Here is a 26257-nt window from a genome sequence, read left to right on the forward strand (position 1 = left end):
CGCTTGTTTGATTGCCTTGCGGAGGGAATAACTAAACTGTTTATATTCAGCCATATTCCCAGACCTCTTTCCATGGTTAAATGCGGTGGTTCGCGCTTTCAGTTTTGCACGAATGCAGCCATCCATTGACGGTTTCTGGTTAGGGTAGGTTTTAATAGTCGCAGTGGGTACAACATCTCCAATGCACTTCCTTATAAACTCACTCACCGAGTCAGCGTATAGATCAATGTTATTCTCTGAGGCTGACTGGAACATATCCCAGTCCGCGTGATCAAAACAATCTTGAAGCGTGGATTTCGATTGGTCAGACCAGCGTTGAACTGTTCTTGTCACTGGTACATCCTGTTTGAGTTTCTGCCTATAAAACGGTAGGAGCAAGATGGCGTCGTGGTCAGATTGGCCGAAAGGAGGGCGGGGGAGGGCTTTGTATGCATCGTGGAAGGTAGAGTAGCAGAGGTTGAGTGTATTACCACCGCGAGTACTACAATCAATATGCTGATAAAATTTAGGTAGCCTTGTTCTTAAATTTGCTTTGTTAAAATCTCCAGCTACAATAAATGCAGCCTCAAGATAAATGGTTTCCAGTTTACATAGAGTCCAGTGAAGTTCCTTGAGGGCCATCGTGGTGTCTGCTTGAGGGGGAATGTACACAGCTGTGATGATAACTGACGAGAATTCTCTTGGGAGGTAATGTGGTTGTAAGGAATTCTAGGTCGGGTGAGGAGAAGGACTTGAGTTCCTGTATGTTATTATGATTACACCATGAGTCGTTAATCATGAAGCATACACCCCCGCCCTTCCTCTTCCCAGACACTAACCAAAGAGTTTATCAAATTGAACAACTCCTGTTTAATTTGTCTGTCGGTACAATGCATGGAGAAGCCCGGTGGCTGAACCCATTCCGACAACATATCCCGAGAGAGCCATGTTTCCGTGAAACAGATGATGTTACAATCTCTGATGTCTCTCTGGAAGGCAACCCTTGCTCCAATTTCGTCTACCTTGTTGTCAAGACACTGGACATTGGTGAGTAGTATACTGGGGAGCGTTGGGCGATGTGCACGTCTACGGAGCCTGACCAGAAGGCCGCTCTGTCTGCCCCTTCTGCGGCGCCGTTGTTTTGGGTCGGTTTCTGGGATTAGATCCACTGTCCTGGGTGGTGGACCGAACAGAGGATCTGCTTCGGGAAAGTCGTATTCCTGGTCGTTATGTTGGTAAGTTGACGTCGCTCTTATATCCAATAGTTCTTCCCGGCTGTATGTAATAAGACTTAAGATTTCCTGGGGTAACAATGTAAGAAATAATATATACAAAAATGAAATACTACATAGTTTCCTAAGGACTCGAAACGAGGCGTCCATCTCTGTCGGCGCCACCTTCCACTTCTATATTTGATGTTAATATATACACTGTATTTTGGTGCCAAAACTCAGCACTACCAATAAATAGGGCCTGGAGTTTTTCCTAGTGAGGTCACATGGTCAGCAGAAACTCTTGGGCCCTACTGATAAGGCCAGTGCTGGGCAGTGTCATGTTCCCTTACCTGGTGTTGTATTGTGTTGGTTCATGTTTTTACCTGGTGTTGTATTATGTTGGTTCATGTTTTTACCTGGTGTTGTATTATGTTGGTTCATGTTTTTACCTGGGCTGGTGTTGTATTGTGTTGGTTCATGTTTTTACCTGGTGTTGTATTATGTTGGTTCATGTTTTTACCTGGGCTGGTGTTGTATTGTGTTGGTTCATGTTTTTACCTGGTGTTGTATTGTGTTGGTTCATTGTTTTTACCTGGGCAGGTGTTGTGTTGGTTCATGTTTTTACCTGGTGTTGTATTATGTTGGTTCATGTTTTTACCTGGTGTTGCATTGTGCTGGTTCATGTTTTTACCTGGTATTGTGTTGGTTCATGTTTTTACCTGGGCAGGTGTTGTGTTGGTTCATGTTTTTACCTGGGCAGGTGTTGTTGGTTCATGTTTTTACCTGGTATTGTGTTGGTTCATGTTTTTACCTGGGCAGGTATTGTGTTGGTTCATGTTTTTACCTGGGCAGGTGTTGTTGGTTCATGTTTTTACCTGGTGTCGTATTATGTTGGTTCATGTTTTTACCTGGTGTTGTATTATGTTGGTTCATGTTTTTACCTGGTGTTGTATTGTGTTGGTTCATGTTTTTACCTGGTGTTCTTTTGTGTTGGTTCATGTTTTTACCTGGTGTTCTTTTGTGTTGGTTCATGTTTTTACCTGGTGTTGTATTGTGTTGGTTCATGTTTTTACCTGGTGTTCTTTTGTGTTGGTTCATGTTTTTACCTGGGTGTTCTTTTGTGTTGGTTCATGTTTTTACCTGGGCAGGTGTTGTGTTGGTTCATGTTTTTACCTGGGCAGGTGTTGTTGGTTCATGTTTTTACCTGGGTGTGTGTTGGTTCATGTTTTTAGGTGTTGTTGTGTTGGTTCATGTTTTTACCTGGTGTTCTTTTTTGTTGGTTCATGTTTTTACCTGGTGTTGTATTGTGTTGGTTCATGTTTTTACCTGGTGTTGTATTATGTTGGTTCATGTTTTTACCTGGTGTTGTATTATGTTGGTTCATGTTTTTACCTGGTGTTGTATTATGTTGGTTCATGTTTTTACCTGGTGTTGTATTATGTTGGTTCATGTTTTTACCTGGTGTTGTATTATGTTGGTTCATGTTTTTACCTGGTGTTATATTATGTTGGTTCATGTTTTTACCTGGGCAGGTGTTGTGTTGGTTCATGTTTTTACCTGGTGTTGTATTATGTTGGTTCATGTTTTTACCTGGTGTTGTATTATGTTGGTTCATTGTTTTTACCTGGTGTTATATTATGTTGGTTCATGTTTTTACCTGGGCAGGTGTGGTGTTGGTTCATGTTTTTACCTGGGCTAGCTGTGGGGGAGTCCATGGATTGGGACTCACTGCTGCCTCCAGCACTCTCTGAGTCACTACACATCCCCCTGTCCTGGATACCTGATGCCCAGGCTCTCAACGGGCCCTGTCCCCCTCTCAGACCTGGAGGAGAGAGAACAGAGACGAGAGACGAGAGGGGAGGAAAGAGAGAGATAGGTATTAGCAATATGGTAACAGGCCATAAGGTTCTCTAAGATCCAAATATTTTATGTCAGGGTTCTCCCCAAAGAATGTAAGAGATGCGCTGAGACACTTAAAAAAATATAATGTTTTGCTCTAGATTACAGGAAATGCCCTCTCCCCAGCCAGTCAGCGGCACCTCCTTGTTGAAACATCCTGGCGAGAACCCTGTGTGCCATAACATTTCTTGTGTGTACGGGTTCATTTGGATCTGGCCAATCAAGTCATGGACAGTTTACGCCCTAATCTTACTTGTCACATGCTTTGTAAACAACAGGTGTAGACTAACAGTGAAAAGCTTACTAACAGGCTCTTCCAAACAAGCAGAGAGAAAAACAAATGTTATAATCGCCCTATCCTCACCTGACCTGCTCCGGGCCAACTGTCTGGCTACAGTATAACAACTGTCTGGCTACAGTATAACAACTGTCTGGCTACAGTATAACAACTGTCTGGCTACAGTATAACAACTGTCTGGCTACAGTATAACAACTGTCTGGCTACAGTATATCAACTGTCTGGCTACAGCATATCAACTGACTGGCTACAGCATATCAACTGTCTGGCTACGGTATATCAACTGTCTGGCTACAGTATATCAACTGTCTGGCTACATTATATCAACTGTCTGGCTACAGTATAACAACAGACTGGCTACATTATATCAACAAGCTGGCTACAGTATAACATCTGACTGGCTACAGTATATCAACTGTCTGGCTACAGTATATCAACTGTCTGGCTACAGTATAACAACTGTCTGGCTACAGTATATCAACTGTCTGGCTACAGTATAACAACTGACTGGCTACAGCATATCAACTGTCTGGCTACGGTATATCAACTGTCTGGCTACAGTATAACAACTGTCTGGCTACATTATAACAACTGTCTGGCTACAGTATAACAACAGACTGGCTACAGTATATCAACTGTCTGGCTACAGTATATCAACTGTCTGGCTACAGTATAACAACTGTCTGGCTACAGTATATCAACTGTCTGGCTACAGTATATCAACTGTCTGGCTACAGTATAACAACTGTCTGGCTACAGTATATCAACTGTCTGGCTACAGTATAACAACTGTCTGGCTACAGTATATCAACTGTCTGGCTACAGTATATCAACTGACTGGCTACAGTATATAACTGTCTGGCTACAGTATATAACTAGCGGGCTACAGTATATCAACTAGCTGGCTACAGTATAACAACTAGCTGTGTTGGGTAGAGGTACTGTACCTTGTTTTGTGTTGGGTAGAGGTACTGTACCTTGTATTGTGTTGGGTAGAGGTACTGTACCTTGTATTGTGTGGGGTAGAGGTACTGTACCTTGTATTGTGTTGGGTAGAGGTACTGTACCTTGTATTGTGTGGGGTAGAGGTACTGTTCCTTGTGTTGGGTAGTGGTACTGTACCTTGTATTGTGTTGGGTAGAGGTACTGTACCTTGTATTGGGTAGTGGTACTGTACCTTGTATTGTGTTGGGTAGAGGTACTGTACCTTGTATTGTGTTGGTTAGAGGTACTGTACCTTGTATTGTGTTGGGTAGAGGTACTGTACCTTGTATTGTGTTGGGTAGAGGTACTGTACCTTGTATTGTGTGGGGTAGAGGTACTGTACCTTGTATTGTGTTGGGTAGAGGTACTGTACCTTGTATTGTGTGGGGTAGAGGTACTGTTCCTTGTGTTGGGTAGTGGTACTGTACCTTGTATTGTGTTGGGTAGAGGTACTGTACCTTGTGTTGTGTTGGGTAGAGGTACTGTACCTTGTATTGTGTTGGGTAGTGGTACTGTACCTTGTATTGTGTTGGGTAGAGGTACTGTACCTTGTATTGTGTGGGGTAGTGGTACTGTACCTTGTATTGTGTTGGGTAGAGGTACTGTACCTTGTATTGTGTGGGGTAGTGGTACTGTATCTTGTATTGTGTGGGGTAGTGGTACTGTACCTTGTATTGTGTTGGGTAGTGGTACTGTACCTTGTATTGTGTGGGGTAGAGGTACTGTACCTTGTATTGTGTTGGGTAGAGGTACTGTACCTTGTATTGTGTTGGGTTGAGGTACTGTACCTTGTATTGTGTTGGGAAGAGGTACTGTACCTTGTGTTGGGTAGAGGTACTGTACCTTGTATTGTGTGGGGTAGAGGTACTGTACCTTGTATTGTGTTGGGTAGAGGTACTGTACCTTGTATTGTGTTGGGTAGACGTATTGTGTACTACTACTGTCTGACTGGACCATTTATGTCTGACTGTGTCTCTGTACCTTGTATGTCCGTGGCGCTGTTGGACCTCTTCCCAGGTCGTGACCCCAGAGGACTATCCACCTCGTCCCCACTCAGGACGTCACCGGAGATGAGGGACACCTGGGACAGGTTACTATGGGAACTGGTGCTGCCCGTTGAATGCTTGTTGAACACAGGAAACCTGGAAGGGAAGACAGACTGTTGAATATTAACTTGGAGGGGCAAGTTTAACCCCCCAAGGTCGATGGCCCTACTCTCTACTTCCCTAACTCTCTCTCCCCCCTTTCTCCCTACTCTCTCTCCCTCCCTTCCTCTCTCTTCTCTCTCTCCATACTCCTTCTCCCTCTCTCCCTTACCCTCTCTCCCTCCCTTACTCTTTCTCCCTTTCTCCCTATACTCTCTCTTCTTACTCTCACTCTCCCATACCTTACTCTCTCTCTCCCCCTTTCTCCCTACTCTCGCTTCCTAATCTCTCTCTCTCTCTCCCTCCCATACCCTCTCTCCCTACTCTCTCTCCCCCTTTCTTCGTACTCTCTCCCTACTCTCTCTCTCCCTTACTCTCTCCCTCCCTTACTCTCCCTCTCTACTCTCTCTCTCCCTACTCTCTCTCACTCTATTCCTCCCTTACTCTCTCTCCCTCCCTTACTCTCTCTTCTCTCTCTCTCTCTCTCTCCCCCTTCCTCCCTACTCTCTCTCCCTCCAACTCTAATGAACTTATCCTCTGCAGCAGAGGAAAGTCTGGGTCTTACTTTGCTGTGTCGGTCCTCATGAGAGCCAGTTTCATCATGGCGCTTGATGGTTTTTGTGTCTGTACTTGAAGAAACTTTCTAAGTTCTTGAAATGTTCCGTATTGACTGATCTTCATGTCTTAAAGTAATTAAGGACTGTTGTTTCTCTTTGCTTATTTGAGCTGTTCTTGTCATAATATGGACTTGGTATTTTACCAAATAGGGCTGTCTTCTGTATACCACCCCTACCTTGTCACAACACAACTGACTGGCTCAAATGCATTAAGAAGGAAAGAAATTCTGCTAATTAACTTTTAACAAGGCACACCTGTACATTGAAATGCATTCCAGGTGACTACCTCATGAAGCTGGTTGAGAGAATGCCAAGAGTGTGCAAAGCAGTCATCAAGGCAAAGGGTGGCTATTTGAAGAATCTCAAATATAAAATATATTTTGATTTGTTTAACACTTTTTTGGTTACTACATGAGTCCATATGTGTTATTTCATAGTTTTGATGTCTTCACTATTATTCTACAATGTAGAAAACAGTAAAAATGAAGAAAAACCCTTGAATGTGTAGGTGTTCTAAAACTTTTGACCGGTAGTGTACATACATGTTCCCTTTAAGAAACATTGAATAAATCACTCAAGTAGAGCGCTGAACTTTTAGTTCAGAACGCTGAGCCAGAATCTCACACTCAATCTACTCTGCTACATTCAGTGCTTACCACAGTTATTTCCTCAGGAAGGGCACGAATTCAACTCTCTCCCTACTCTCTCTCTCCCTTACTCTCTCTTCCTCCCTTTCTCTCTCCCTACTCCCTCCCTCCCTAACTCTCTCACTCCCCCCCTTTGACCCTACTCTCTCTCCCTTCTCTCTCTCTCCCCCCTTTCTCCGTACTCTCGCTCTTCCTTACTCTCCCTCTCCCCCTTTATCCCTACTCTCGCTCTCCCATACTCTCTCTCTCCCCCTTTCTCCCTACTCTCTCTTCCTATTCTCTCTCCCCCTACTCTCTCTCCCCCTACTCTCTCTCCCTCCTTTACTCCCTCTCCCTCCTTTACTCCCTCTCTCTCCTTTACTCCCTCTCCCTCCATCTCTCTCCCTCCCTTACTCTCTCTCCCTAACTCACTCTCCCTACTCGCTCTCCCTCCATTACTATCTCTCCTTACTCTCTCCCTCCCTTACTCTCTCTCTCCCTTACTCTCTCTCCCTCCCTTACTCTCTCTCCTCTTTCTCCCCCTTTCTTCGTACTCTCTCTCCCTTACTCTCTCTCCCTCCCTTACTCTCCCTCTCTACTCTCTCTCCTTACTCTCTCCCTCCCTTACTCTCTCCTTCCCTTACTCTCACTCCCTCCGTTACTCTCTCTTTCTTTCTCTCTCTCCCCCTTCCACCCTACTCTCTCTCCCTCCCTTACTCTCTCTCTCCCCTTCTCTCCCTACTCTCTCTCCCTCCCTTACTCTCTTTTCCTTACTCTCTTTCCCTTACTCACCCTCTCCCTTACTCTCTCTCCCTCTCTCCCTATTCTCTCTCCCCCTCCCTTACTCTCTCTCCCTCCCTTACTCTCTCTCTCTCTCCCTCCCTTACTCTCTCTCTCTCCCCTTCTCTCCCTACTCTCTCTCCCTCCCTTACTCTCTTTTCCTTACTCTCTTTCCCTTACTCACCCTCTCCCTTACTCTCTCTCCCTCTCTCCCTATTCTCTCTCCCCCTCCCTTACTCTCTCTCCCTCCCTTACTCTCTCTCTCTCTCTCCCTCCCTTACTCTCTCTCTCCCCCTTACTCTCTCTCCCTCCCTCACTCTCTCTCCCTCCCTTACTCTCTTTCCCTTACTCTCTCTCCCCCTCTCTCCCTACTCTCTCTCTCCCTTACTCTCTCTCCCACCCTACTTTCTTTCTCCCTCCCTTACTCTCTCTCTCTCCCTCTGTCCTTCTCCCCCAACCCCCCACACCCCTTCTATCTCTCTCTCTGTCTCATAGTGTTACTCTTTGTGAGAAGTCAGTACTACTGTACCATGCCTTTAACAGAACATGGAAGACATTGGAGTTTATGAGGGAAAGCCCCAGTCCACTGTCAAACTGAAACTGGCTTTATTTTCTCTACGATTCTGTTTGTGTCTCTAGCAAAAACAAAAGTGAAACTAGAATGAAACACCTGGATAAATATTAGGACTTGACGAAAACAAAACAATGACTGAAAACTAAACTTTGACCTTTAGTTGTTGTTCTAAAATGGTTGTTCCAAATGCCCCTACGCTTGTGTTACTCACTCTCAGTAAACCTTGATGTAGAGGAGCTTGTAAGTCCCAAAAATCATGAGAGATATGCAAGGTAAGGTTGTGTTCAAAATGGTGCCCAAATCTATATTTACTGCACTAGCCAGGTCTTTGGGGACTCCAGTGCCATTTGAGACACAGCCTAAGTATGTAAGTCAGTATAATTGACTAACCGTTCATCAATGGAGGAGGACTCCATGTGTATCTGATCTTTGGGTAAATTACGGACAAACTCAGCGTATCTCTGTCCTGGCTCGTACATCTTAGCGTTCCCACACAGGGCCTGGTAGTGGACGGGGAGAGACACGGTCTGGACCTGCTGCAGCTGGAACCAGTTGACTGTCACCTGGAGAAAGATGGAGGGGAGGGAGAGAGGGGGAAAGTTAGAATGCTTTCACATTGGATTTACGGTATTTTGCCCCTTAAAAAATAAACATTGGACAATGTTAATATGACCCCCTTATAAACAGGCCCATTTTTACCTCATTCAGTCACATAAACTCTGGACTCTATACTCATGTCAAGCCTGGTTCCTGATACTCCTCATGCTATAACTTACAGCTTTGAGTGTGAGGTCACACTGGGTCACCAGTTCTCTGATCTGAGTGAGGATGTCTGTCTTGGTGCTGGCCAGCTCTGCCCTCCTGGCACCTGCATCAGTTACACACACTCTGTACTGGTCCCGGGCATCCTCAGCCTGAGATAGAGAGAGAGAGGGCATCCTCAGCCTGAGATAGAGAGAGAGAGGGCATCCTCAGCCTGAGATAGAGAGAGAGAGGGCATCCTCAGCCTGAGATAGAGAGAGAGAGGGCATCCTCAGCCTGAGATAGAGAGAGAGGGCATCCTCAGCCTGAGATAGAGAGAGAGAGGGCATCCTCAGCCTGAGATAGAGAGAGAGAGGGCATCCTCAGCCTGAGATAGAGAGAGAGAGGGCATCCTCAGCCTGAGATAGAGAGAGAGAGGGGGAGAGGAAGAGGAATAACAATATTATAGTCCTACATCTGAGGGCATGCTATCCCTGATGCAGTGAAAACAATTATTTATTTATTTTCAATCTAAAAAATGAAGTAAGCTTTACATAACATCTTTTGGACACATCAAACCTGTTATTATGACTGTGGATCTATCTCACCTGTTATTATGAGTGTGGATCTATCTCACCTGTTATTATCTGAATGAGTGTGGATCTATCTCACCTGTTATTATCTGAATGAGTGTGGATCTATCTCACCTGTTATTATGAGTGTGGATCTATCTCACCTGTTATTATGAGTGTGGATCTATCTCACCTGTTATTATCTGAATGAGTGTGGATCTATCTCACCTGTTATTATCTGAACGAGTGTGGATCTATCTCACCTGCTATTATGAGTGTGGATCTATCTCACCTGTTATTATCTGTAAGAGTGTGGATCTATCTCACCTGTTATTATCTGAATGAGTGTGGATCTATCTCACCTGTTATTATGAGTGTGGATCTATCTCACCTGTTATTATGAGTGTGGATCTATCTCACCTGTTATTGAGTGTGGATCTATCTCACCTGTTATTATCTGAACGAGTGTGGATCTATCTCACCTGTTATTATCTGAATGAGTATGGATCTATCTCACCTGTTATTATCTGAATGAGTATGGACCTATCTCACCTGTTATTATGAGTGTGGATCTATCTCACCTGTTATTATCTGAATGAGTGTGGACCTATCTCACCTGTTATTATGAGTGTGGATCTATCTCACCTGTTATTATCTGAATGAGTGTGGACCTATCTCACCTGTTATTATCTGAATGAGTGTGGATCTATCTCACCTGTTATTATCTGAATGAGTGTGGATCTATCTCACCTGTTATTACCTGAACGAGTGTGGATCTATCTCACCTGTTATTATCTGAATGAGTGTGGATCTATCTCACCTGTTATTATCTGTACGAGTGTGGATCTATCTCACCTGTTATTATGAGTGTGGATCTATCTCACCTGTTATTATCTGAACGAGTGTGGATCTATCTCACCTGTTATTATCTGAATGAGTGTGGACCTATCTCACCTGTTATTATCTGAATGAGTGTGGACCTATCTCACCTGTTATTATCTGAATGAGTGTGGATCTATCTCACCTGTTATTATCTGAATGAGTGTGGATCTATCTCACCTGTTATTATCTGAATGAGTGTGGATCTATCTCACCTGTTATTATCTGAACGAGTGTGGATCTATCTCACCTGTTATTATCTGAACGAGTGTGGATCTATCTCACCTGTTATTATCTGAATGAGTGTGGATCTATCTCACCTGTTATTATCTGAATGAGTGTGGATCTATCTCACCTGTTATTATGAGTGTGGATCTATCTCACCTGTTATTATCTGAACGAGTGTGGATCTATCTCACCTGTTATTATCTGAACGAGTGTGGATCTATCTCACCTGTTATTATGAGTGTGGATCTATCTCACCTGTTATTATCTGAATGAGTGTGGATCTATCTCACCTGTTATTATCTGAATGAGTGTGGATCTATCTCACCTGTTATTATCTGAATGAGTGTGGATCTATCTCACCTGTTATTATGAGTGTGGATCTATCTCACCTGTTATTATGAGTGTGGATCTATCTCACCTGTTATTATGAGTGTGGATCTATCTCACCTGTTATTATCTGAATGAGTGTGGACCTATCTCACCTGTTATTATCTGAATGAGTGTGGATCTATCTCACCTGTTATTATGAGTGTGGATCTATCTCACCTGTTATTATCTGAATGAGTGTGGATCTATCTCACCTGTTATTATCTGAATGAGTGTGGATCTATCTCACCTGTTATTATCTGAATGAGTGTGGATCTATCTCACCTGTTATTATCTGAACGAGTGTGGATCTATCTCACCTGTTATTATCTGAACGAGTGTGGATCTATCTCACCTGTTATTATGAGTGTGGATCTATCTCACCTGTTATTATCTGAATGAGTGTGGATCTATCTCACCTGTTATTATCTGAACGAGTGTGGAGCTATCTCACCTGTTATTATGAGTGTGGATCTATCTCACCTGTTATTATCTGAATGAGTGTGGATCTATCTCACCTGTTATTATGAGTGTGGATCTATCTCACCTGTTATTATCTGAATGAGTGTGGATCTATCTCACCTGTTCAATTCTTTCAGAACTACACAAGAGCCTTGGGGGCCTTCTAACAAGCTAGTTATACATCAGCCACACAGGGGTAGAGAGATCTGCCACACAGGGTTAGAGAGATCTGCCACACAGGGTTAGAGAGATCTGCCACACAGGGGTAGAGAGATCTGCCACACAGGGGTAGAGAGATCCTTAACATATCAGCCACACAGTGGTAGAGAGATCAGTCACACAGTGGTAGAGAGATCAGTAACACATTAGCATGAACCTATCCAATGTGTTTAAAGGAGTCAGGGCATCCCCTACGTCAAAAATATAAACGCAAAATGCAACCATTTTAAAGATTTTACAGTTCATATAAGGACATCTTATATAAATTCATTAGGCCGAAGAGACATTAATATGTTTCTTCTTTTTTTTTACCCCTTTTTTCTCCCCAATTTCATGGTATCGAATTGGTAGTTACAGTCTTGTCTCATCGCTGCAACTCCCGTACGGACTCGGGAGAGAAGGAGGTCGAGAGCCGTGCGTCCTCTGAAATACGACCCAACCAAGCCGCGCTGCTTCTTGACACAATGCCCACTTAACCTGGAAGCCAGCCGCACCAAAGTGTCGGGAGGAAACACCGTACACCTGGCGCCCGTGTCAGCGTGAATGCACCTGGCCCGCCACAGGAATCACTAGAGTGCGATGGGACAAGGACATCTCTGCCTGCCAAACCCTCTACTAACCCGGACGACGATGGGCCAAATTGTGCGCCGCCTCATGGGTCTCCCAGTCACGGCCAGCTTTGACACAGCCTGGGATCGAACCCGGGTCTGTAGTGATGCCTTAGATCCCCGCGCCACTTGGGAGGCCCCCGCAAATTGATTTTAACAAACAATTGGTCCCCCAAAAAATGCGGACCTCCGTTGAACTTCAAAATCCCGATGTGGCCCTTGATCCAAAAAGTTTGCACACCCCTGAACTAATCTATAGATTTCAAATGATTGGGAATACAGACATGCATCTGTTGGTCACAGATACCTTAAAAAAAAGGTAGGGACGTGGATCAGAAAACCAATCAGTATCTAGTGTGACCATTTGCCTCATGCAGCACGACACATCTCCTTCACAAAGAGTTGATCAGGCTGTTGATTGTGGCCTGTGGAATGTTGTCCCACTCCTCTTCAATGGCTGTGTGAAGTGTTGTGAGAAATGCTCACTAACAGGGATGTAAAAAAAAATTTGCAAAACATTTGAGAGAAAAAAAAAGGTTTTGTGCGTCTGGAACATTTCTGGGATGTTGTATTTCAGCTCATCAGTATATTTCTCCCCTCATACCTTCTGTAGAGCCTCCTCTTCCAGTTTCCTCTTCTTGTCCAGCTGTTTGGACTGTTCCTCCTGGGAGCGGCTGGCTGAGGATTGGGCCTTGTGGTACTCGTCTCTCCTCTGGGCCTGGGTCCACCGGGCCTTACGCAGAGCCACCTCGGACTCTTGCTAAGGAGGAGAGGAGAGGATACAGTCAGGTGAGAGAAGTACACACACTCTGTGTTATAGGGAGGATACAGGTAGACAGGTACACACACTGTGTTATAGGGAGGATACAGGTAGACAGGTGTGTTATAGGGAGGATACAGGTAGACAGGTGTGTTATATGGAGGATACAGGTAGACAGGTGTGTTATATGGAGGATACAGGTAGACAGGTGTGTTATAGGGAGGATACAGGTAGACAGGTGTGTTATAGGGAGGATACAGGTAGACAGGTGTGTTATAGGGAGGATACAGTTAGACAGGTGTGTTATATGGAGGATACAGGTAGACAGGTACACACACAGAGAAAACAGCAGAAGTCTCACATACCATTTTCTTCTGTTCTCTCTGCCACTGCTCCTTGATGTCTTTCCTCAGTTTGTCCAGCTCAGTCTTTCTGGACAACAGCGGCTACAGGATGCACAAAGAGGCACCAACTATAATATACATTCCATCACATCACTTTCTCACAAATTACTTCGAACCCAAATGATACATTGTTGCCTTGTCAGAGACAAGATCAAGATCATTCACTACTTTATTGTGAGTCTTGAAGTTTTGTTGGCACCTATAAAGACTGTCACTGACCCCTAGAAAGACTGTCATTGACACCTATAAAGACTGTCATTGACCCCTATAAAGACTGTCACTGACCCCTATAAAGAATGTCATTGACCCCCATAAAGACTGTCATAGGACCCCTATAAAGACTGTCATAGGACCCCTATAAAGACTGTCATTGACCCCTATAGAGACTGTCATAGGACCCCTATAAAGACTGTCATAGGACCCCTATAAAGACTGTCATTGACCCCTATAGGGACTGTCATAGGACCCCTATAAAGAGTGTCATTGACCCCTATAAAGACTGTCATAGGACCCCTATAAAGAGTGTCATTGACACCTATAAAGAATGTCATTGACCCCTATAAAGAATGTCATTGACCCTTATAAAGAATGTCATTGACCCTTATAAAGACTGTCATTGACTCCTATAAAGACTGTCATTGACCCCTATAAAGACTGTCATTGACCCCTATAAAGACTGTCATTGACCCCTATAAAGACTGTCATTGACCCTATAAAGACTGTCATTGACCCCTATAAAGACTGTGATAGGACCCCTATAAAGACTGGCATTGACCCCTATAAAGACTGTCATAGGACCCCTATAAAGACTGTCATTGACCCCTATAAAGACTGTCATCGACACCTATAAAGACTGCCAATGACACCTATAAAGACTGCCATTCGTACCTGTATGAATTTGTTGGTCTGCAGGGCAGTGGCAGTCTGCAGGAGGAGTTGGCTGTACTCAATGTCATTCTTAAACGTAGAAATATAGATATCTCTGAACGGCATGTAGTCCTGTGGGCCAGACGGACATATTGGTAGTCACATTCTATTTTGATGTGTGCACTGTGAGTTGAAGAGGGTTAACTTGTTTTAATCTATATGTTCAGTTTTTAAAGCTTACATTTTATGTCTGTGGTATGTGTTTGTGTGACTATTCTTAAAAATCAGTCAAAACAATGATTACCTGTTGACTCGCAAGCGTCTTTGCAGATTCGGCCATTTTGGCATAACTTTTGGCACATTCAATGTCTGGGGGAAGACATATTAGATAAGTCAGTGTGAATGTGTGATTTGATTGTTGGTTGTAGGGATATATGTGTGTGTGTGTGTGTGTGTGTGTGTGTGTGTGTGTGTGTGTGTGTGTGTGTGTGTGTGTGTGTGTGTGTGTGTGTGTGTGTGTGTGTGTGTCTGTCGTGTGTGTGTGTCTGTCTGTCTGTCTGTATGCGTCGAACTAACCCAGTCCCAGGCGTTTGTCGACCCAAGCCAGCAGATCCTTGGTGTACTTGGACCAGGCCTTGGCATAGAGCAAAACTGACTCCACCCCACTGTTGTTCTTCTGCAGGATCACGTCAACCTCCTCCTCTTTAGACAGCGCCACCTTTGGGCCTGGAGAGATAGTACAGGAGGATCAGGGTAGGACGGAAAATATGCTGATTTTGGGTCCATTTTTTGCAATTTTCCCCACTAATGGTCAAGGTTAAAGGTTAGGATTTGGGGAGGGGAAGCTGATCCTCGATCTGCACCTAGGGGAAAGGTCACACTGAAGCAATAGCCTGCTAATGTTATTACACATGACTGTTTTCCCCAGGGGGGTTTCCTAACCACATGACCTAACCAAAAAACTCTGGACCCATGTAAGTACTGTATGAAGTCAGGGTAGGTACTACACATTGTCAGAATAATTCTCCACAGGGTTCCACTTCTCTGTTTCAGTCCCAGAGGCTAGCTTACATGTCCATTAATGTGAGATTAACTAATAAAGTGAACTAGACATTTGATAGCAGATGTTTTACAAGCTACTGACCAATTCTTGTTTCGTGTATTTTTTCTTTTTTACGCTGATCTTAACTTTTCATAATTTCTCCGCCATCATTTCCTATGACCGAAAACAACTTCTTGACATCAGAACATCATATGACAATCTCCCCTGTGTCCACATCACTAAGGAATTAATATGGTCCACAAACACAGTCATGAAGAAGGCACGACAACGGCATGGGGCCCTCAGATCCTCAAAAGGTTCTACAGCTGCATCATTGAGAGCATCCTGACTGTTTGCATCACCGCCTGGTATGGCAACTGCTCGGCCTCCGAACGCAAGGCGCTGCAGAGGGTAGTGTGTACGGCCCAGTGCATCACTGGGGCCGAACTCCCTGCCATCCATGACCTCTATACCAAGCGGTGACAGGAAGGCCCTAAAAATTGTCTGAGACTCCAGCCACCCTAGTCATAGACTGTTCTCTCTCCTGCTGGTACCAATGCACCAAGTCTGGAACCAACAGGACCCTGAACAGCTTCTACCCATAAGCCATAAGAATGCTAAATATCTAAACAAATAGCTACCTGGTCTATCTGTATTGACCCCTCTCACATATACGGTGGCTACTGTCTATTATCTATCCTGTTGCCTAATCACTTTACCCCTACCTACAGTATACTGCTGTTACTGTCTATTATCTATCCTTTACCCCTACCTACAGTATACTGCTGTTACTGTCTATTATCTATCCTTTACCCCTACCTACAGTATAGCTTAATATACTGCTGTTACTGTCTATTATCTATCCTTTACCCCTACCTACAGTATACTGCTGTTACTGTCTATTATCTATCCTTTACCCCTACCTACAGTATACTGCTGTTACTGTCTATTATCTATCCTTTACCCCTACCTACAGTATACTACTGCTACTGTCTATTATCTATCCTTTACCCCTACCTACAGTATACTGCTGTTACTGTCTATTATCTATAATTTACCCCGACCTACAGTATACTACTGCTACTGTCTATTATCTATCCTGTTGTCTAGTCATTTTACCCCTACCTACATGTATATCTACCTCAATTACCTCGTACCCATGCACATTGACTCGGTACTGGTACCCTGTGTATATAGCCAAGTTATTACCTGGTACTCCTTGTATATAGCCATGTTATTACCTGGTACTCCCTGTATATAGCCATGTTATTACCTGGTACTCCCTGTATATAGCCATGTTATTACCTGGTACTCCCTGTATATAGCCATGTTATTACCTGGTACTCCCTGTATATAGTCATGTTATTACCTGGTACTCCCTGTATATAGCCATGTTATTACCTGGTACTCTCTGTATATAGCCATGTTATTACCTGGTACTCTCTGTATATAGCCATGTTATTACCTGGTACTCTCTGTATATAGCCATGTTATTACCTGGTACTCTCTGTATATAGCCATGTTATTACCTGATACTCTCTGTATATAGCCATGTTATTACCTGGTACTCCCTGTATATAGCCATGTTATTACCTGGTACTCCCTGTATATAGTCATGTTATTACCTGGTACTTCCTGTATATAGCCATGTTATTACCTGGTACTTCCTGTATATAGTCATGTTATTACCTGGTACTTCCTGTATATAGCCATGTTATTACCTGGTACTTCCTGTATATAGTCATGTTATTACCTGGTACTCCCTGTATATAGTCATGTTATTACCTGGTACTCCCTGTATATAGCCATGTTATTACCTGGTACTTCCTGTATATAACCACGTTATTGTTTCTTATTGTGCATTTATTCTTCATTTTATTATATTTCTATTGTCATTGTTGGGAAGGGCCCGTCAGTAATCATTTCCCTGTTAGTCTACAGCTGTTGTTTTACGAACCACGTGATGTAGGGAATAGGGTGCCATGTGGATACCACATGTTTTCCATCTCTCAGACAAAACTATTTCTGAACAGCTAAAGAATGTCAGCTATTTTGGAGGAAAAAACCCTACAGCACAGCCCAGGCTGAAAACGTAACGTTATCACTATAACTACCGTTCTCTGAAGGAGGGAAATGAGGTACGACACAACTGTGGGGGATCCGTACTCTTTCGACTTCGATTGAAGAACTAAAATTACACCTGACAAGGCCAATGAAATCCCCCACCTCGCTGGGATGCCCTGCCTTCCACAGGTGATAACCCATGAGGCTTCGGATTCATTCCATCAATTCAGTCCCTCCTCAGGAACCGGCAAGACACCCTTCACCGAGCCCACAAGCGGGCGGCACGGGGCCAAACATGCGGTGTATCTCGTTTACCTCCAGGGAACGGTAGATATAGTCATAACGTTACATTCCTTTTCAGTCGGTACTCTCGGTGCAACAACTATGGGGGAAACGGAATCCCGCCCCAAAGCTGGCCCCAACGGATACCAAATGAAACGGGCAATTGCAGATCACACACACCTCCACCCAACAAGATACGGTAGTCTGGATATTGCATACGCTGTGGGCTGTCTAATGACCTTCTTCTGTCCCGGCTGTAAACACGCTGTGGGCTGTCTAATGACCTTCTTCTGTCCCGGCTGTAAACACGCTGTGGGCTGTCTAATGACCTTCTTCTGTCCCAGCTGTAAACACGCTGTGGGCTGTCTAATGACCTTCTTCTGTCCCAGCTGTAAACACGCTGTGGGCTGTCTAGTGACCCTCTTCTGTCCCGGCTGTAAACACGCTGTGGGCTGTCTAATGACCCTCTTCTGTCCCAGCTGTAAACACGCTGTGGGCTGTCTAATGATCCTCTTCTGTCCCAGCTGTAAACACGCTGTGGGCTGTCTAATGACCCTCTTCTGTCCCAGCTGTAAACACGCTGTGGGCTGTCTAATGACCCTCTTCTGTCCCAGCTGTAAACACGCTGTGGGCTGTCTAATGATCCTCTTCTGTCCCGGCTGTAAACACGCTGTGGGCTGTCTAATGACCCTCTTCTGTCCCAGCTGTAAACACGCTGTGGGCTGTCTAATGACCCTCTTCTGTCCCGGCTGTAAACACGCTGTGGGCTGTCTAATGACCCTATTCTGTCCCGGCTGTAAACACGCTGTGGGCTGTCTAATGATCCTCTTCTGTCCCGGCTGTAAACACGCTGTGGGCTGTCTAATGACCTTCTTCTGTCCCAGCTGTAAACACGCTGTGGGCTGTCTAATGACCTTCTTCTGTCCCAGCTGTAAACACGCTGTGGGCTGTCTAATGACCCTCTTCTGTCCCAGCTGTAAACACGCTGTGGGCTGTCTAATGATCCTCTTCTGTCCCGGCTGTAAACACGCTGTGGGCTGTCTAATGACCTTCTTCTGTCCCAGCTGTAAACACGCTGTGGGCTGTCTAATGATCATCTTCTGTCCCAGCTGTAAACACGCTGTGGGCTGTCTAATGACCCTCTTCTGTCCCAGCTGTAAACACGCTGTGGGCTGTCTAATGACCCTCTTCTGTCCCAGCTGTAAACACGCTGTGGGCTGTCTAATGACCCTCTTCTGTCCCAGCTGTAAACACGCTGTGGGCTGTCTAATGATCCTCTTCTGTCCCCGCTGTAAACACGCTGTGGGCTGTCTAATGACCCTCTTCTGTCCCAGCTGTAAACACGCTGTGGGCTGTCTAATGACCCTCTTCTGTCCCCGCTGTAAACACGCTGTGGGCTGTCTAATGACCCTCTTCTGTCCCAGCTGTAAACACGCTGTGGGCTGTCTAATGACCCTCTTCTGTCCCAGCTGTAAACACGCTGTGGGCTGTCTAATGACCTTCTTCTGTCCCAGCTGTAAACACGCTGTGGGCTGTCTAATGACCTTCTTCTGTCCCAGCTGTAAACACGCTGTGGGCTGTCTAATGATCCTCTTCTGTCCCAGCTGTAAACACGCTGTGGGCTGTCTAATGACCCTCTTCTGTCCCAGCTGTAAACACGCTGTGGGCTGTCTAATGACCTTCTTCTGTCCCAGCTGTAAACACGCTGTGGGCTGTCTAATGACCCTCTTCTGTCCCAGCTGTAAACACGCTGTGGGCTGTCTAATGACCCTCTTCTGTCCCAGCTGTAAACACGCTGTGGGCTGTCTAATGACCCTCTTCTGTCCCAGCTGTAAACACGCTGTGGGCTGTCTAATGACCCTCTTCTGTCCCAGCTGTAAACACGCTGTGGGCTGTCTAATGACCCTCTTCTGTCCCGGCTGTAAACACGCTGTGGGCTGTCTAATGATCCTCTTCTGTCCCAGCTGTAAACACGCTGTGGGCTGTCTAATGACCTTCTTCTGTCCCAGCTGTAAACACGCTGTGGGCTGTCTAATGACCCTCTTCTGTCCCAGCTGTAAACACGCTGTGGGCTGTCTAGTGACCCTCTTCTGTCCCAGCTGTAAACACGCTGTGGGCTGTCTAATGACCCTCTTCTGTCCCGGCTGTAAACACGCTGTGGGCTGTCTAATGACCTTCTTCTGTCCCAGCTGTAAACACGCTGTGGGCTGTCTAATGACTCTCTTCTGTCCCAGCTGTAAACACGCTGTGGGCTGTCTAATGACCCTCTTCTGTCCCAGCTGTAAACACGCTGTGGGCTGTCTAATGACCCTCTTCTGTCCCGGCTGTAAACACGCTGTGGGCTGTCTAATGACCCTCTTCTGTCCCAGCTGTAAACACGCTGTGGGCTGTCTAATGACCCTCTTCTGTCCCAGCTGTAAACACGCTGTGGGCTGTCTAATGACTCTCTTCTGTCCCAGCTGTAAACATGCTGTGGGCTGTCTAGTGACCCTCTTCTGTCCCAGCTGTAAACACGCTGTGGGCTGTCTAATGACCTTCTTCTGTCCCGGCTGTAAACACGCTGTGGGCTGTCTAATGACCTTCTTCTGTCCCAGCTGTAAACACGCTGTGGGCTGTCTAATGATTCTCTTCTGTCCCAGCTGTAAACACGCTGTGGGCTGTCTAGTGACCCTCTTCTGTCCCGGCTGTAAACACGCTGTGGGCTGTCTAATGACCCTCTTCTGTCCCAGCTGTAAACACGCTGTGGGCTGTCTAATGATCCTCTTCTGTCCCAGCTGTAAACACGCTGTGGGCTGTCTAATGACCCTCTTCTGTCCCCACTGTAAACACGCTGTGGGCTGTCTAATGATCCTCTTCTGTCCCGGCTGTAAACACGCTGTGGGCTGTCTAATGATCCTCTTCTGTCCCAGCTGTAAACACGCTGTGGGCTGTCTAATGACCCTCTTCTGTCCCAGCTGTAAACACGCTGTGGGCTGTCTAATGATCCTCTTCTGTCCCGGCTGTAAACACGCTGTGGGCTGTCTAATGACCCTCTTCTGTCCCAGCTGTAAACACGCTGTGGGCTGTCTAATGATCCTCTTCTGTCCCGGCTGTAAACACGCTGTGGGCTGTCTAATGATCCTCTTCTGTCCCGGCTGTAAACACGCTGTGGGCTGTCTAATGACCTTCTTCTGTCCCGGCTGTAAACACGCTGTGGGCTGTCTAATGACCTTCTTCTGTCCCAGCTGTAAACATGCTGTGGGCTGTCTAATGATCCTCTTCTGTCCCAGCTGTAAACACGCTGTGGGCTGTCTAATGACCTTCTTCTGTCCCAGCTGTAAACACGCTGTGGGCTGTCTAATGATCCTCTTCTGTCCCAGCTGTAAACACGCTGTGGGCTGTCTAGTGACCCTCTTCTGTCCCAGCCCTAAGCTGGATGGCGTTTGAGCATTTTGTTGGATTGCTCATGTCTTACTCAACGGTAGAAAGAAGTTTAGTTCAAATCGGATGTTGGGTACTATATTTATTTAATATTATGCGAGTCCTAAAAATTAAAAAAGGGCCAATTTTGTTGCAATCTATTAGCTTAATTTCTCAAGAGATCAAATTCAATTTCAACAAAATAATGTTGCAGGAATAATCATCATATGTTTCTAACTACAAAAATAATCTGACATGGCTGGGTGTTATGGCTTGCTGAAATGACACGGAGCGACTCATTGTGTGACTGTCAGTGACTAACATAACATGAGAAAAACTACTTATGCACAAGCCAATTTCATAATTGCACCTTGTGTATTCTACTATTCTAACTGTCAACAGTAAGTTGAGACCCCGACGGAGTCGGGCAACCAGGGCCGCCGTCCCTGGTGCAGATGAAAGACGAAAGAAGAAGAGAGAGAAACAAGAGGAGAGAAACAAGGAGAGTGAAACAAAAAGAGAGAAACAAGGAGAGAAACAAGAAGAAGAGAGAAACAAGAAGAAGAGAGAAACAAGAAGAGAGAAACAAGAAGAAGAGAGAAACAAGAAGAAGAGAGAAACAAGAAGAGTGAAACAAGAAAAAAGAGAAACAAGAAGAGAAACAAGAAGAAGAGAGAAACAAGAAGAGGAGTGAAACAAGAAGAGACACAAGAGAAACATGAAGCGAAACAAGAAGAAGAGTGAAACAAGAAGAGTGAAACAAGGAGAGAAAAAAGAAGAAGAGAGAAACAAGAAGAGTGAAACAAGAAGAAGAGTGAAACAAGAAGAGAAACAAGAAGAAAAGTTAAACAAGAGACACAAGAAGAGTGAAACAAGAAGAAAAGAGAAACAAGAAGAGAAACATGAAGAGAAACAAGAAGAAGAGAGAAACAAGAAGAGTGAAACAAGAAGAAGAGTGAAACAAGAAGAAGAGAGAAACAAGAAGAGTGAAAAAAGAAGAGAGAAACAAGAAGAGAAACATGAAGAGAAACAAGAAGAAGAGAGAAACAAGAAGAGTGAAAAAAGAAGAGAGAAACAAGAAGAGAAACATGAAGAGAAACAAGAAGAAGAGAGAAACAAGAAGAGTGAAAAAAGAAGAAGAGTGAAACAAGAAGAGAGAAACAAGAAGAAGAGAGAAACAAGAAGAGGGAGGGGAAAAGAAGAGTGAAAAAAGAAGAGAGAAACAAGAAGAGAAACATGAAGAGAAACAAGAAGAAGAGAGAAACAAGAAGAGTGAAAAAAGAAGAGAGAAACAAGAAGAGAAACATGAAGAGAAACAAGAAGAAGAGAGAAACAAGAAGAGGGAGGGGAAAAGAAGATAAACAATAAAAGAAAGAGAAAGAGGAAGGAGGGAAGCGAGAAACTTACCCACAAGGCCTTTCTTCTCTGAAACATACCCCCCAGAATCCACAGAGAGGTTCTCAAAAGACTAGAAATGAAACAAAATACATATATTTTATACTCTACCAACATATTGCTCTTCTATATACTCTACTGATACAGTTCAGTAAACTAAACATTCAACTCAACACTGTTCAGCCTACATTTCAAGCATTCTGAATGCACCCTTGATGTGTGAGTCCTGATTGGCTTACCCTGCTTCTCCTGGTCTGGGGGATCCCCAACCCTGATTGGCTGTCCACATCTCCCATAAGGAAGTCAGACACTCTGAGGAGAGAGAGAGAGGACGAGTTGTCATAAATAACAACATCAAGTGAGCAAGTGAGCAAGACTAACGAAACTAAAGATCAGAGACTAAAGATTATAACATATCTATGCCATTACATAACAATGTCTAGTGTCCAAGACCATAGTGTAAAGATAAGTGTAAAACACTAAAAGTTCTTACATATTTATTTATACCATCAAGTAACAATGCTCAGTTTGGATGAAATAAAACGTTAATGTGGTGACATAGTAAATATTAACCTTTTCATTAATTGTACTGTTTACAAGAAAGTAATGGTCTTTTGACTGTTAGTAGGCTTAGGCCTAAATCTTTCCCACAATCCCTGGTTAAATCCCTGGCTCTGTGACAAGAGACACTCAAAGCCAACAGTGTTGAAAGGTAAACAAACGTCGTACTCACACATTGCCAAATGTGAATGCCAAACTGTCAATGGACGTGTATATCTCGCCAAATATAGCCTTTTTGTTTTCTTGGTTCACTTCCTTGAAGTTAATGCCTGTTGGAAAGTGATAAAAACCTACATGAAAACTTCAACCAGAGACCAAATCACATTCATCAACAGCCAGCAAACAGGCAACAAAAGCAGTCGTAGAGTTAGCCTGGTCATAAAGCTAGAACACACAACGGAGCCGTATGTCAGACATACCAACACACACAACACAGTTATAACAAGTAGCACGGTCGTCCTATTATGTCAACACAGTCATAACAAGTAGCACGGCCGTCCTATTATATCAACATAGTCAGAACAAGTAGCACGGTCGTCCCATTAGATAAACACAGTCAGAACAAGTAGCACGGTCGTCCCATTAGATAAACACAGTCATAACAAGTAGCACGGTCGTCCTATTAGAGCAACACAGTCATAACAAGTAGCACGGTCGTCCTATTAGAGCAACACAGTCATAACAAGTAGCACGGTCGTCCTATTAGAGCAACACAGTCAGAACAAGTAGCACGGTCGTCCTATTATGTCAACACAGTCATAACAAGTAGGACGGTCGTCCTATTAGAGCAACATAGTCATAACAAGTAGCACGGTCGTCCTATTATGTCAACACAGTCAGAACAAGTAGCACAGTCGTCCCATTAGATAAACACAGTCATAACAAGTAGCACGGTCGTCCTATTAGAGCAACATAGTCATAACAAGTAGCACGGTCGTCCTATTAGATAAACACAGTCAGAAAAAGTAGCACGGTCGTCCTATTATGTCAACACAGTCATAACAAGTAGCACGGTCGTCCTATTATGTCAACACAGTCAGAACAAGTAGCACGGTCGTCCTATTATGTCAACACAGTCAGAACAAGTAGCACGGTCGTCCTATTATGTCAACACAGTCATAACAAGTAGCACGGTCGTCCTATTATGTCAACACAGTCAGAACAAGTAGCACGGTCGTCCCATTATGTCAACACAGTCATAACAAGTAGCATGGTCGTCCTATTATGTCAACACAGTCATAACAAGTAGCACGATCGTCCCATTATGTCAACACAGTAGAATGACTTCATTCATTGTGCTGATTGAATTAAATGAACAGCCATTCATTAATTCACTAGGGTCTAGGTTTAAAAATAGGCTACATTTCATAACTTCCTATCTTTCTGTTGGGGAGCAGATAGTGAGGAAACAGTGATGGAAACCAGAAAGCTGGTTATCAGTGTGATGGTACCATTCAGGGATGGTCCCTTTCAACGATAAACTGGGCAAAATCGTTAAAACACACTGATATAGACATACAGTACATAGAGACTAACAGGAACACAGTCAAGGTTGTTAAAACACACTGATATAGACATACAGTACATAGAAACTAACAGTAACACAGTCAAGGTTGTTAAAACACACTGATATAGACATACAGTACATAGAAACTAACAGTAACACAGTCAAGGTTGTTAAAACACACTGATATAGACATACAGTACATAGAGACTAACAGGAATACAGTCAAGGATGTCCATTTGGGCCATCTTTCTGTGTGTCCAAAAAAATGCATTGAAAATCTTTTTTGAAGAGTAGAAGAGAATGGTGCAAAACAAACCATCTATCCAATCGATTATCCTGTGGTAATATAGGTTTACAATTTGTCAATCAATCCTCTTCAACACATGTCACATAGTCACTGAGCCTGTCAACATTATAGCCATATTTCCCTTCCTGTTAGCATTTCGGTAATATGCTGTCCAATCGCTTTTTGGGCAACAAAGTGTCGACGAATCTTCGAGAAGACGTCGGCGCACGTTAGCTTTCTCACACAGGAAACAGTTCAGTTCAGTAAGCAAGAGGACATTTGCAGAAAGCAGCCCAAGAGAAAGACAGAGAGAGAGAGAGAGAGAGAGAGAGGAGAGAGAGAGAGAGAGAAAGAGAGAAGACAGAAATCCAACTTCACTTCCTGTCTCCCCGCCACAGGAAACGACTCAGGCAGCTTAAACTCGTCGACGACACTGAGAAAATCTTCAAACGACCATCGTAAAACTTACCCCGTCTGTTTCTTTCTAGTCACCTGTCCCGCCTGCACAGTCAATCAATCTCAGCTAACACTCTGATAACCTCCTGGTTCTGTCGTGGTGGCTCAGCCATGAAGTCTGAACCACAGTGTTGTTGACTTAGTTTCCTCTCCCCTCCCAGTACAGCAGAGCAGTCTTCTCTTCACTCCCAGTACAGCAGAGCAGTCTTCTCTTCACTCCCAGTACAGCAGAGCAGTCTTCTCTTCACTCCCAGTACAGCAGAGCAGTCTTCTCTTCACTCCCAGTACAGCAGAGCAGTCATCTCTTCACTCCCAGTACAGCAGAGCAGTCTTCTCTTCACTCCCAGTACAGCAGAGCAGTCTTCTCTTCACTCCCAGTACAGCAGAGCAGTCTTCTCTCCCCTCCCAATACAGCAGAGCAGTCTTCTCTTCAAAACCCTTTCTTAAACACTTCCACTTGTTCCTGATAATGCAGGAGGGATGACTAACCAACCAACCAACCAACACAAAACTAAAACTAAAAGTCAAATGAATCTCTGTTGATGTTTGTCATTGTTGATGTTCAGTCCCTCTGCAAATACATTCTTGTCTACTGGTACCTTCGGAAGGGGGTTGGAGAGGAGGGAGCAACCCACAGCCCACGTTAACCCACGTTCCAGGCCAGGCCAGGGCAGCACCTCAGGAGACCAATGGGGTGGAAGAGAAGTATATAGAGGTGCCTCTTGGCCCTGCCCCTGAATGCTGCTGTGCTGTAGGAGGCCCGGAGCGTTGAGCGTTGAGCGTCTTCCTCAGGATATCCTACAGTTCTACAACAATGATCCCAGCGCTGGCTGCCACCAATCACAACCCGACAAATACGGGAACTGCATTATTCAAGGCCGGGCCAGGAGCCATTGTTACATTCCTTTCCCCTCACTGCATGAGAACACTCAGTGACCACAATGAGCCGGTGCAGTGTGTTTCTTAGTGAGGGAAAGTGTTTAACGACGGGTCATTCTGTCTTTGGTAGGTACCACTTATTTTTATTGTCAGGTGTACACTAT

At 44.5% G+C, this 26257-nt stretch overlaps 1 protein-coding gene across 6 annotated transcripts in view; it reads right to left on the reverse strand.

The window, feature by feature from the left end:
* The window catches only part of LOC106569760 (rho GTPase-activating protein 29), a 73179-nt gene that overhangs the window by 18120 nt on the left and 28802 nt on the right, over nt 1-26257 (reverse strand). For 4 of the 6 annotated variants that reach the window (XM_045694490.1, XM_045694488.1, XM_045694489.1 and 1 more), the window contains 12 exons: nt 23138-23234; nt 22644-22716; nt 22417-22477; nt 14799-14948; nt 14527-14591; nt 14244-14354; nt 13317-13397; nt 12796-12951; nt 8893-9030; nt 8507-8679; nt 5356-5516; nt 2884-3015 (listed from right to left, as the gene is read on the reverse strand). In XM_045694490.1, the coding sequence (XP_045550446.1) occupies nt 2884-3015; nt 5356-5516; nt 8507-8679; nt 8893-9030; nt 12796-12951; nt 13317-13397; nt 14244-14354; nt 14527-14591; nt 14799-14948; nt 22417-22477; nt 22644-22716; nt 23138-23234 (1398 nt within the window). Of the gene's footprint in view, nt 1-2883; nt 3016-5355; nt 5517-8506; nt 8680-8892; nt 9031-12795; nt 12952-13316; nt 13398-14243; nt 14355-14526; nt 14592-14798; nt 14949-22416; nt 22478-22643; nt 22717-23137; nt 23235-24788; nt 25080-25227; nt 25957-26257 lie in introns of those variants that run through there. The other 2 variants (XM_045694491.1, XM_045694492.1) reach the window with 2 other exon arrangements.

The sequence above is a fragment of the Salmo salar genome, chromosome ssa14 (assembly GCF_905237065.1).
Source record: "Salmo salar chromosome ssa14, Ssal_v3.1, whole genome shotgun sequence".
NCBI lineage: Eukaryota > Metazoa > Chordata > Actinopteri > Salmoniformes > Salmonidae > Salmo > Salmo salar.